At 40.5% G+C, this 12,949-nt stretch overlaps 1 protein-coding gene across 2 annotated transcripts in view; it reads right to left on the bottom strand.

The window, feature by feature from the left end:
* Positions 1–12,949, bottom strand: part of STK32A (serine/threonine kinase 32A) — a 153,221-nt gene that overhangs the window by 58,613 nt on the left and 81,659 nt on the right. For both annotated transcript variants that reach the window (XM_061151663.1, XM_061151664.1), the window contains one exon: positions 12,620–12,793. In XM_061151663.1, the coding sequence (XP_061007646.1) occupies positions 12,620–12,793 (174 nt within the window). The remainder of the gene's footprint in view (positions 1–12,619; positions 12,794–12,949) is intronic.

Raw genomic sequence — 12,949 nt, 5'->3', positions numbered from 1 at the left:
ATCAGTGTACTGAGAGGAAGAAAGGCAACTTCACACAGAGCAGGAGTCATACAGAGATCAGACAATCTGTAATTATTTTTAGACTTTTAATTTTCTCATATACTGGACGTGCTGCTTTGGTAAATCAGAAAAGGTTGAACTTCGTCTAGACATATTTAAGTGCAAAACAAAACCCCGTGGGCTAGAGACATGTTATTAAAAGACCGGAGATAGCCGAAATATCTCACCAAATCAGAAATACGGAAGTAAGCAGAGATAGTCTCTGGGCAACGTAAAATAGTTTACCATATACGAAAGCTAATGGATTTGACTTATCGGATTTCCCTCTTAGGTTACTGCACTTTTATAAACAGTTCTAATAAGTTTTGTTATCTGGTCTCCCATCCCATAATGTATTTGGAGCAGCATATCAGGAGGGAAGCAGAAGCTGCTCTGAGCAGCATGTGCTAGAGAAGCAAAGGTTGACATTTTAGCCTCTAAGAGAACTGTAAAAACACACTGTATAAGTTTGCTAGGGCTGCTGTAACAAAGCACTGCAAAATAGGTGGCTTAAGAAAAAACAAATATATATCATGGTTCTGGAGGCTAGAAGTCTGAAATCAAGGTGTCATCAGGTCCTCCTCCTTTTGAAACCTGTACGTGAGGGACTTCCTTGCTTCTTCTTGGCTTGTGTTGGTTTTTTGGCAATCTTTAGCCTTCCTGGGCTTATAGACACATCACTCCAATCCTTCATCTTCACATGGAGTTCTCCCTGTGTCTCTTCACATCGTCTTCCTTTTCTGTGTGTCTATCTCTATGTCCGCATTTCCACTTTTGATAACACAAGTTACATTAGGGTCCACCCTCATTAACTCATTTTTACTTGATTACCTCTGTGCTTATGTGCTCAGTCACTCTGTCATGTCTGACTCTTTGTGACTCCCTGGACTGTAGCCCACCAGGCTCCTCTGTCCATGGGATTTCCCAGGCAAGAATACTGGAGTAGGTTGCCATTTCCTCTTCCAGGGGCTCTTCCTGACCAAGGGGTTCTAACCCACATCTCTTGCATCTTCTGCATTGGCAGGCAGATTCTTTACCACTGGACCACCTGGGAAGCTTTCCTATTTCCTAATAAGGTCACATGCTGAGATTCTAGGGATTAGGACTTCAACATACCTTTTGTGTGTGTGTTGGTGGGCGGGGGGAGGGACACACAACTCAACCCATAACACACACCAACTAAAAATATGTGTCTAAACTAATGCTGTGATTCATGGGGTCGCAAAGAGTCGGACACGACTGTGCGGCTGAACTGAACTGAAACTAATGTTAGTTGCTATTGGATGTGAAATGAAAGTCGCTCAGTCCTGTCTGACTCTTTGCGACCTCATGGACTGTACAGTCCATGGAATTCTCCAGGCCAGAATACTGGAGTGGGTAGCTTTACTCTTCTCAGGGGATCGTCCCAACCCAGGGATCAAACCCAAGTCTCCCACACTGCAGGCAAATTCTTTACCAGCTGAGCCATAAGAGAAGCCTAGGAATTCTTGAGTGGGTAGCCTATCCCTTCTCCAGCAGATCTTCCCAACCCAGGAATCGAACTGGAGTTTCCTGCATTGCAGGCAGATTCTTTACCCACTGAGCTATCAGGGAAGCCCTGGTATTGGCTAAATAGCACTAAATAGCTCATCTGATTTTGAAGAGGTCTATCATGTTTATAAGAATGAAACCAAAAGAGCCTATATTAAGAGTAAAACCTTTGAATCAGATAATCCTATGTTTGAATCTGGCCATAGTATACCAACTGCATGGTACTGGGCAAGGCACTTAACCTGTCATGGTATTGCTGACTATCAGTGTGTGAAAAATACTTGTTAGCACAGTGCCTAGTTCTTGATATATACACAGTGAATGATAGCTCTTCTTAAGCCATTAAGAAAATGAGACATGTCATTGTAGTATAAATTAAATGGTGAGCAGAGAGCAGTAAACACCCTTGGGAATTAGAAAAGCCTCTCTCCAGATGACTCATTCGCACAGGCTTCAGAAAGCTGGGGTGTCACTGTGCTGGCAAGTTCATTCATCAGAAGCTCATCTGTCACTCAGTGATCATTGACCAAAATGATTAGCTGAAGAAAGATCTTATTTTTCCTACAAATGATCATCCCTAGGAATAAAAGGTGACTTCCAAGATGCTGCAGTGTGTATAAGTCAGACAAAAAGGTGAAACCTCAGCCTTGAAGGTCTCTGCCTATGAAAGCAAAGAATTCTGGTTCACAACTGAATCGCAAAAAGGTCTTGATTATTATTTTTTTAATGAATTAATTTTTTAATTGAAGGATGATTGCTTTACAGAATTGTGTTGGTTTCTGCCAAACATCAACATGAATCAGCCATAGGTATACATATTCCCCCTCCCTCTTGAACATCCCTCCCATCTCCCTCCCCATCCCACCCCTCTAGGTTGTTACAGAGCCTCAGTTGGAGTTCCCCGAGTCATATAGCAAATTCCCATTGGCTATCTATTTTACATATGGTAATGTAAGTTTCCCTGTTACTCTCTCCATACATCACACTCTCTCCTTCCTCCCCCTCTCTGTGTCCATAAATCTGTTCTCTATGTCTATGTCTCCATTGCTGCCCTGCAAATACTTTCATCAGTAGATCTTGATTATTAAATGTGCTAAAAGGTGATTATCTCACTTCACTGTTATATGCTCTTTGGACAGTTCATTTTGGTCATGGGGCCTTCTTGGGGAGAAGTGGGTGTGTGGTAGAGAGCTGAAAATCAAAGAAGTTATACTTTGAAGAGAATCATCCTACCAGGGGTGAGAGGGAATCATCCTAGACTCTTAGATATGAAAGAACCTTTCCTGCTCATTTGGTCAGACCTCCTCACCACCTCCTTGACAGAGATGTTCAAGGCTGTGTTTAAGGTTGTAGCCTAGAGGAGGGCAGAGCAACCCACTCCTGTATTCTTGCCTGGAGAATCCATGGACAGAGGAGCCTGGCGGGCTACAGGAGCCTATGGGGTTGCAAAGAGTCAGACATGACTGAACGACTTTCAGTTTCACTTTAAGTTCATAGAGGGTATTGATGTTAGGGTTTGGTGTAAGACAACTCCATTAGAGGAATTGTGCTGGACCGACTTTATGGTGTCTCCCACGGTCCCCACCTTCTGGTGTTCATGTCTTATATCATCCTCACCCCAGAGTGTGGGCTAATTGTATGGCTTGCTTCTAACAGACATTATATGGCAAAAAGTGATGGGATCTCACTCTACTGATTGTGTTATGTTACATGATTTAATTCAATAAAATGGACTCTGTCTTGCTAGCAGACTCACTCTAGAGTCTTTGTCTCCTCACTGAATTTGAACAACCTGAGTCCTACAGCCACAAGGCAATGAATTCTGCCAACATCCTAACTGGACTTGGAAGTGAACCCTTGCCCAGTCTAGAATCCAGAAGAGAACCCAGTTCCAATCAGCCCCTTTTCAAGAACCCAACTCAGATATTCCCTGACTCCTGACTCAAAGAAACTGTGAGATAATCAATGTGCATTGTTTTAAGTTCCTATGTCTGTGGTGTTTTGTTACACAGCATGGAAGAAAGGCAGCACGGAGCCACACACTGTGGACACACAATAGGAATGTGTGGAATAAACTAAAAAAATGCTCCAGGAATCCTATGGTGGTTCACTGGTGAGGACTCTCAAGTTTTCACTGCCGAGGGTGCAGGTTTGATCCCTGATTGGGAAACTAAGACACTGAAAGCCTCATGATGTGTCCAAAAAACAAACAAACAATACTGAAGACAATTTCATCTACAGAAACCTTTACTTCCCGTGTCCACCCAAGGATCGCATGTATATTCTGTCCTCATTGATTTGTTTAGTTACTGACTTATTCAGCAATTGCTCTGGGTTAGACTACATGCTGGAGATTAGAACAGGAGTTGCCTTGCGAACCACATGAACAGTATGAAAAGGCAAAATGATAGGATACTGAAAGAGGAACTCGCCAGGTCGGTAGGTGCCCAATATGCTACTGGAGATCAGTGGAGAAATAACTCCAGAAAGAATGAAGAGATGGAGCCAAAGCAAAAACAATACCCAGTTGTGGATGTGACTGGTGATAGAAGCAAGGTTCGATGCTGTAAACAGCAATACTGCATAGGAACTTGGAATGTTAGGTCCATGAATCAAGGCAAATTGGAAGTGGTCAAACAGGAGATGTCAAGAGTGAATGTCGACATTCTAGGAATCAGCGAACTAAAATGGACTGGAATGGGCGAATTTAACTCAGATGACCATTATATCTACTACTATGGGCAGGAATCCCTTAGAAGAAATGGAGTAGCCATCATGGTCAACAAAAGAGTCCAAAATGCAGTACTTGGATGCAATCTAAAAAACAACAGAATGATTTCTGTTTGTTTGCAAAGCAAACCATTCAATATTACAGTAATTCAAGTCTGTGCTCTGACCAGTAATGCTGAAGAAGCTGAAGTTGAACGGTTTTATGAAGACCTACAAGACCTTTTAGAACTAACACCCAAAAAAGATGTCCTTTTCATTATAGGGGACTGGAATGCAAAAGTAGGAAGTACCTGGAGTAACAGGTAAATTTGGCCTTGGAGTACAGAATGAAGCAGGGCAACGGCTAATACAGTTTTGCCAAGAGAACACACTGGTCACAGCAAACACCTTCTTCGAACAACACAAGAGAAGACTCTACACATGGACATTATCAGATGGTCAACACTGAAATCAGATTGATTATATTCTTTGCAGCCAAAGATGGAGAAGCTCTATACAGTCAGCAAAAACAAGACCGGGAGATGACTGTGGCTCAGATCATGAACTCCTTATTGCCAAATTCACACTTAAATCGAAGAAAGTAGGGAAAACCACTAGACCATTCAGGTATGACCTAAATCAAATCCCTTATGACTATACAGAGGAAGTGAGAAATAGATTTAAGGGACTAGATCTAATAGACAGAGTGCCTGATGAACTATGGATGGAGGTTCGCGACATTGTACAGGAGACAGGGATCAAGACCATCCCCATGGAAAAGAAGTGCAAAAAAGCAAAATGACTGTCTGAGGAGGCCTTATAAATAGCTGTGAAAAGAAGAGAAGCGAAAAGGAGAAAAGGAAAGATATTCCCTTTTGAATGCAGAGTTCCAAAAAACAGCAAGGAGGGATAAGAAAGCCTTCCTCAGAGATCAATGCAAAGAAATAGAAGAAAACAACAGAATGGGAAAGACTAGAGAGCTCTTCAAGAAAATTAGAGATACCAAGGGAATATTTCATGCAAAGATGGGCTCGATAAAGGACAGAAATGGTATGGACCTAACAGAAGCAGAAGATATTAAGAAGAGGTGACAAGAATACACAGAAGAACTGTACAAAAGTGATCTTCACGACCCAGATAATCACAATGGTGTGATCACTCACCTAGAGCCAGACATCTTGGAATGTGAAGTCAAGTGGGCCTTAGGAAGCATCACTATGAACAAAGCTAGTGGAGGTGATGGAATTCCAGTTGAGCTATTTCAAATCCTGAAAGATGATACTGTCAAAGTGCTGCACGCAATATGCCAGCAAATTTGGAAAACTCACGTGGCCACAGGACTGGAAAAGGTCAGTTTTCATTCCAATCCCAAAGAAAGGCAATGCCAAAGAATGCTCAAACTACTGCACAATTGCACTCATCTCACACGCTAGTAAAGTAATACTCAAAATTCTCCAAGCCAGGCTTCAGCAATACGTGAACCGTGAACTTCCAGATGTTCAAGCTGGTTTTAGAAAAGGCAGAGGAACCAGAGATCAAATTGTCAACATCCGCTGGATCATCAAAAAAGCAAGAGAGTTCCAGAAAAACATCTATTTCTGCTTTATTGACTATGCCAAAGCCTTGACTGTGTGGCTCAGAATAAACTGTGGAAAATTCTGAAGGAGATGGGAATACCAGACCACCTTACCTGCCTCTTGAGAAACCTATATGCATGTCAGGAAGCAACAGTTAGAACTGGACATGGAACGACAGACTGGTTCCAAACTGGAAAAGGAGTACGTCAAGGATATATACTGTCACCCTGCTTATTTAACTTATATGCAGAGTACATCATGAGAAACACTGGGCTGGATGAAGCACAAGCTGGAATCAAGATTCTGGGAGAAATATCAATAACCTCAGATATGCAGATGTCACCACCCTTATGGCAGAAAGTGAAGAAGAACTAAAGAGCCTCTTGATGAAAGTGAAAGAAGAGAGTGAAAAAGTTGGCTTAAAGCTTCAACATTCAGAAAACTAAGATCATGCTATCCGATCCCATCACTTCATGGCAAATAGATGGGGAAACCGTGGAAACAGTGGCTGACTTTATTTTTCTGGGCTCCCAAGTCACTGCACATGGTGATTGCAGCCATGAAAATAGAAGACACTTACTCCTTGGAAGGAAAGTTATGATCAAACTAGGCAGCAAATTAAAAAGCAGAGACATTACTTTGCCAACAAAGGTCCGTCTAGTCAAGGCTATGGTTTTTCCAGTGGTCATGTATGGATGTGAGAGTTGCACTATAAAGAAAGCTGAGTGCCGAAAAATTGATGCTTTTGAACTATGGTGTTGGAGAAGACTCTTGAGAGTTCCTTGGACTGCAAGGAGATCCAACCAGTCCATCCTAAAGGAGATCAGTCCTGGGTGTTCATTGGAAAGACTGATGTTGAGGCTGAAACTCCAATACTTTGGCCACCTGATGCGAAGAGCTGACTCATTTGAAAAGACCCTGATGCTGGGAGGGATTGAGGGCAGGAGGAGAAGGGGACGACAGAGGATGAGATGGTTGGATGGTATCACTGACTCAATGGACATGGGTTTAGGTGGACTCCAGGAGTTTGTGATGGACAGGGAGGCCTGCAAAGAGTTGGACACGACTGAGCAACTCAACTGAACTGAACTGAATATAAACTTCTGGCAAGTAGCTACTTCAGTCCAGGACAGGGCGTGCAAGAACTGTTTCCTTTGTGTATCCATGGAAGTTCCAAGGTTTCTATGATTACAGTAAAGAACGTAAAGGTGATGAATAAAAATAACATCCTATTATTTTTTTTATAATCATGAATTTTCTTTTATTCCTACTTCAACATATCTGTAATCAGTTGGAGATGAACTTTTGCAACACATTTTGTTGTACTGCAGTCATTGATATCAAGGGCCTAATTAGATTTTTATTGCATTCTGATAGGAATTTAGAAATTAGTGAGTTATAACTTTATTAGAGTGAGATAATTCTTAGAAAGTGGGAAAAACAAACATCCACTCAAATGGTATTTTGACCCAGCATGACTCTTGCTATTTAACTGTCCCAAACGATTCATCTTATTAGCTTAAATTTGGGATTGCATCTTTAACAGCTGACAAGGGAGGGAATACAAATTTGTCTTTGCACTGTAAAAATTACTTTCTATTACTTTATTCACTGGAGAGACTGTGGCAATCAACAAACTAAAGAGTACTATCCCATAGGAAGGATTGTAATGAGTTTAATGTTCCTTAGTTTTAAAACTAAAAGCAAATAATGACTGTGTCCATGTTTTTAAAATCTTCATTCACTAATTTAATGTAAGTAAAGGGGAATATTGAAGGAAGAAATGGCCATAATTTGGAAACTAGAGCTGATTTTCAAACTCTAGTTTGAAAATGCAAAAATGTTTGACTTCTTGACTAAAAAATATGTCTAATTGCACAATTCAAAATGAACGGTGACTATGCAGTCCTGTGTCCTTCACAACTAGAGAGAAAAAAGACCCTAAAAATGAGAAAAATGAGCTAAGTATTCTACATATTTAGGAAACAACAAAAAGTCAAGTCTGTGAATTAAAAAAATCTATAAGCAAGATAAAACAAAATCCCATTTATGTTTCACTTAGAATTTAGGCAGAAATAAGATCTATGGTATTTTAAAAAATAAGCTAGACATTGCTGGCAGGAAAAATTAAAAACAGAACTCATTCTATGTTACTGCAGAGAGACAAATGAATACTTTCATTCAGAATACTGTTCCCTTTCCATGGATTAAATTCTCCTACCTGGTTTTAAACCCCCTGAGCTCTCAAGAGGCTTTTGTTGTTACCCCAAATCATCTTCTCTGCTGAAATACTTGTCATTCTCATACAACTTAGCTTCTAGTTTTGGGCTATTCTGTCATCCTCACTTGTGCAGCCAGACAGCATGGATATCTGAAGGCAGGTGGCCATGCCTCACCCTCACCATGCCCTCCTCAGGGCAACAACTGTGCTGAACATCAGAAGCTTGGAGAGAGGCTAAGAGCCTTGCATATCCTTCAAGTGACGCCTCACCTACATATTAGCCAAGTTATTTTCTGAACTGGAGTTTCATCAGCTGTAAAATGGGGATAATCACACCATCAACCTCTTGGATTTGTGGGCAGATGGAAGGAAATAATTCACAAGTACTTAGCAGAGCGCTTGGTACCCAGAAGCCCACAGTCACGACAGCCTATCACCACGGCTGCTCCATCCACAGTTGCTGACCATCACAGATAATTTGGAATCTTTGACCCAGTCCAGAGGCAAAATGTTGTTACGAAATTAGGAAGTCACATATATTTTTAAATTCTTTTTTTAATATTGGAGTATAGCCAGGCAGCAATGTTATGATCATTTCAGGTGGATAGCAAAGGGACTCAGCTATACATGTATATGTATCCATTTTCCCTCAAACTCCCCTCCCATCCAGGCTGCCACATAACATTGAGCAGAGGTCCCTGTGCTATACAGTAGGACCTTGTTGGTTATCTGTTTTATTTTTTTGGTTATCTGTTTTAAATATAGCAGTGTGTACATGTCGATCCCAAACTCCCTAACTATCCCTGCCCCCATTTCTATTCCCCTGGCAACCATAAGTTCACTCTCTGAGTCTGTTTCTGTTTTGTAGATAAGTTCATTTGAATCATTTCTTTTTAGATTCCACATATAAGGGATGTCATACAATATTTCTCCTCTGTCTGACTTATTTCACTCAGAATGACAATCTCTAGGTCTATCCATGTTGCTGAGAGTGGCATTATTTCATTTTTTAATGGCTGAGTAATATTCTATTGTGTATATGTACCATATCTTATTTATCCATTCCTTTGTCAATGGACATTTAGATTGCTTTCACGTCTTGGCCATTGAAAACAGTGCTACAATGAACATTAGGGTGCATGCATCACTTTGGACCATGTTTTTCTCTGGGTATATGCCCAGGAGTGGGGTTGCAGGGTCATATAGCTTTATTTTTACTTTTTCTAAGGAACCTCTATACTGTTCACCATAGTGACTATACCAATTTACACTCCTACCGACAGTGTAGGAGGGTTCCCTTCTCTCCACACCCTCTTCAGCATTTATTGTTTGTGGATTTTTTGATGATAGCCATTTAGACTGGTGTGGGGTGATATCTCACTGTAATTTTGATTTGCATTTCTCTAATAGTTAGAGTATCTTTTCATGGGCCTTTCAGCCATCTGTATGTGGAAGTCACGTATTTTATATCTGCCCCTTTAGGTAGATGGTCTTTTCTTGCCTGGGGAATCTACTGTATTTTCTTATTTATTTTTTTTTAATTCACATTTTAATACATTGGAACTCAAGATGTGTCTTCCAATCTAATCCTCTAAGTAGATGAAAGATGTTTTGTTATCTTTGATTCTATCAAATACAGCATGCATTTTGCAGATTCTTTGAAGGCAGAGATTTAGAAATAGAATTAGAGTACTCAGAAGCCTCCATTTCTTTTTCTATGTTGCTTGTCATGCTTTTAACTCTGCCCCGGGAGTCCCAGCTTCAGAGTGCACTATTATCCTCTAAATGCCGCAGACAAAGGGACACTGCTTATTTCACCATGTACATGATTTTTTTTTAACCCATTTGAAACCACTTCAAATGGAAATCAATTCACATTGATATCTAGTACTCAGAAGGCAGAAAGCTCTGGTAATTAGAGCTCTCTCACAGTTAAAACATATTTGGCCACTACTGTCTTGAAAAGCCCTAACGAGGTTGGTAGATGTCCTGGTTTTTCCAAAACATGTATGAGTTTTGCCTGTTGTCCCAGCATAATTATTAACACCAACTCTTTCATTCTCAGGAGTACCCTGGTTGGGATGATAAATTATATTATTACCCAACATGAAGGCCAACAAATGTCTGAAATTTATGGCTTTAATTTCTTCTATTTTAATTTTGTCTTTGTTATCTGTAAAACTGGGCTTTTAGGCAATCATCTGTGTGGCTCAGACAGTGTTCATTCCTTCAGACTTTTGCTGAACACTGGTTATACAGTGAGAAGCATACCACACATGGCCTTAAGTTATTGAGTTTACGATTTAGTAGAACAAACAAACATTAGGTAATTATATAGTGAAAACATCACAATGCCTCAGGAGAGGTACAAGATGCTATGATTGCCTATAAAACAGAACACTTGGGGAGGCAAGGTAGGACACATAAGCAGTTGAAATACATCTGGATTGTTTTTTGATCCCAAGAGGATGCCATCTTGTTTTAACCCTGCATTCATAATGTCATTATGTCCGCCTTCCGTGGTGAGGAGACAGTTCAGTACAAAGAGGCCCTCTGAAGAGGAGTTCTAAGTAATAATCGTGAGTCTGTAAAAAGCAAGAAGCAGAAACTTAATCCTTGATTTCTTATTTTAAGTGACAAAACTATGACAGCAAAAGTAAATAAGGGAGAGAAGGACAGAACAAAGCTGCTTGGTATGGTTAAGTTTCTTGAGGGTGAAAATTGTGTCACATATTCGGTTTTGCTTTTCTCCTGAATTCTTCTCAGAATATGGTTCTAAGCACATGGCAAAAAGGCTCAGAGCATCTTGTGATGACTGAGAAAATGAAACTCAGAGAAAGAAGGCACCGAACTCAGATTCAAACAGAGGAGGGAGAAAGTGAAAAGGTGCCCTCTGGGGGCTTCTCACAGTCTCTGCCTCCTGCCAGAGATCTGCCATGTCAGCACCCCACACAGACTGTGGGTTGGCAATCTAGGGGAGGATGAGTGAGCATGAAGACTCTGAGAGGGATTCTAGAGCCTACAAATACTCAAAGTTTTTCCTAGGAAGGAACTGGGTGGTGGCTACCAAAAAGCCAGTATGGGAGAAAGAGCTCTTGTCAACAGGATTCCCAGTTATTGAGAAAAACACCAGGTGTGTAAATTTTACTTCAGAGATCGTACATGATTAACCGGTCTGCTTTCCATTTATCCACTGCCTAAAGAGCACATTTTCAATACAAATGGGCCCTTCCGAACATAGAAAATTAAATAATAATTATGTTAAGTGCCAAGGCCAAAGAGAAAAAAAAAAGGATTAGTCTACAGTACTTGCACAGAGAGTCTATAAATTATGATGCTACATTTTTAACCAAGGATCTGTACTAGTTCTAATAAATTCTAGATGTTAACTAGTGGTGGGGAAATAGTTGATCTAGCCAAATGCTTAGTAAATGAGACATAAAAACTCAGCAGATTCTTCAAGGATTCGAGACAACAATGGCAGAGTCACATGTGTTGATTGTTCATTTAATGATGTCTAATGTATTACGGGATATATTTCATATGTGTAATAAATGCAGATTAGTACAGTAGACAGAGCTCTGATGTTAGGATGAGAGAGATCTAGGTTTGAATCTGGCAACACTGTTTGTCAGGGTTTCTCTTTGGTGAATCTTTGAGCCATATTTTTCTCATCTGAAGAATGGGAATATTGTAATGAAGTGTGGAGTCCTCTTTAAGTTTTGAGAATTGAATAGGATAATACATGAAAATACCTTGCGGTGCCTGGCATATGGAAACCCAGTTAAATAGTAGCTGCTTTGATGGTGATTAGGTTCAAAATTCTTAAAAAGCTCCTAGATGATAATTTAATGTCTCCAAATCACAAAATCTCAGATTTAATACTGGTCTAACTATACCTGCTCTGCTCATTTATCACAATAGAGATCAAGTGAGATACTATATAGGAAATTGCCATCAAAACTACCAACTCCTTTATAAATATCAAGTATTATCCTTTTCTCTCTATTGTCTGTTTGGGTTTATAGCTACTTGTGTTATTTGTTTGTCTTTGACACAAATGCCCCAAGTGAAAGAGATACATTGCTTTTGCTGACTTGTCTGCAGCACACCCACACTGGGGACTCACTATAGGGTGGATGATAGAAGTTGGGACTCAAATTTTCTCTCCAAAGAATCTTCTTCCTACCCATTCTATATCTTTCCCTTCATGCACTTTCTTCATTTCTATTTCAGTTAACTCATTTAATATTTATTAAGCCCCCATATGTCATTTTTCCTTTTCTTTGTCTAGGCTTAGTTATAAACAGTACCAATACTCATTAATTCTGATCTTCTTATTTACTAATGGTGACCTTGGGCAAATAAGCTCAATGTGCTCAGTATTACTTTTATTTGAAAAATGGGGACATCTACCTCCAGGATTGCTGTAAGAATTAGGTAGGAGTTAGATGTCATGTTCCATCAGGAACTGTTGAATGCAGCCGGTTGTGCATGCCCTCCTGTGCATTCAGCCCAAGGCTGCCCCGTGGACTTGACTGACCTGTGGATGATGCGCTGGCTCTGCAGGTAGTCCAAGGCCATGGCCAGCTCGCAGATGAAGAGCTTCACAGTGTCTTCCTGGAAGCGGACGTTCTGCTGCAGGTGGTATCGCAGGTCCCCACCCAGCAGGAGGTCCACCACCATGAACATGTCTTCCTCATCTTGGAAGGAATACCTGGAAAGGAATTAGAAATGCAAGTGGGTTAAATACATTTACACACTAAAGAAGCCTAGAGGCAAAGGACACCTTGCAGATCTGAGCCAAGCTTTCCTGAGCTAAGAATCCAGGCTTTGGGAGTACTGGTCTATTACTTGTTTTAGGTCCTCAGTT

Source organism: Dama dama, chromosome 9, assembly GCF_033118175.1.
Source record: "Dama dama isolate Ldn47 chromosome 9, ASM3311817v1, whole genome shotgun sequence".
In the NCBI taxonomy this organism is placed as follows: Eukaryota; Metazoa; Chordata; class Mammalia; order Artiodactyla; family Cervidae; genus Dama; species Dama dama.
The sequence above is the reverse complement of the archived record's forward strand: the minus strand, read 5'-3'. Positions and strand labels throughout refer to the sequence as shown.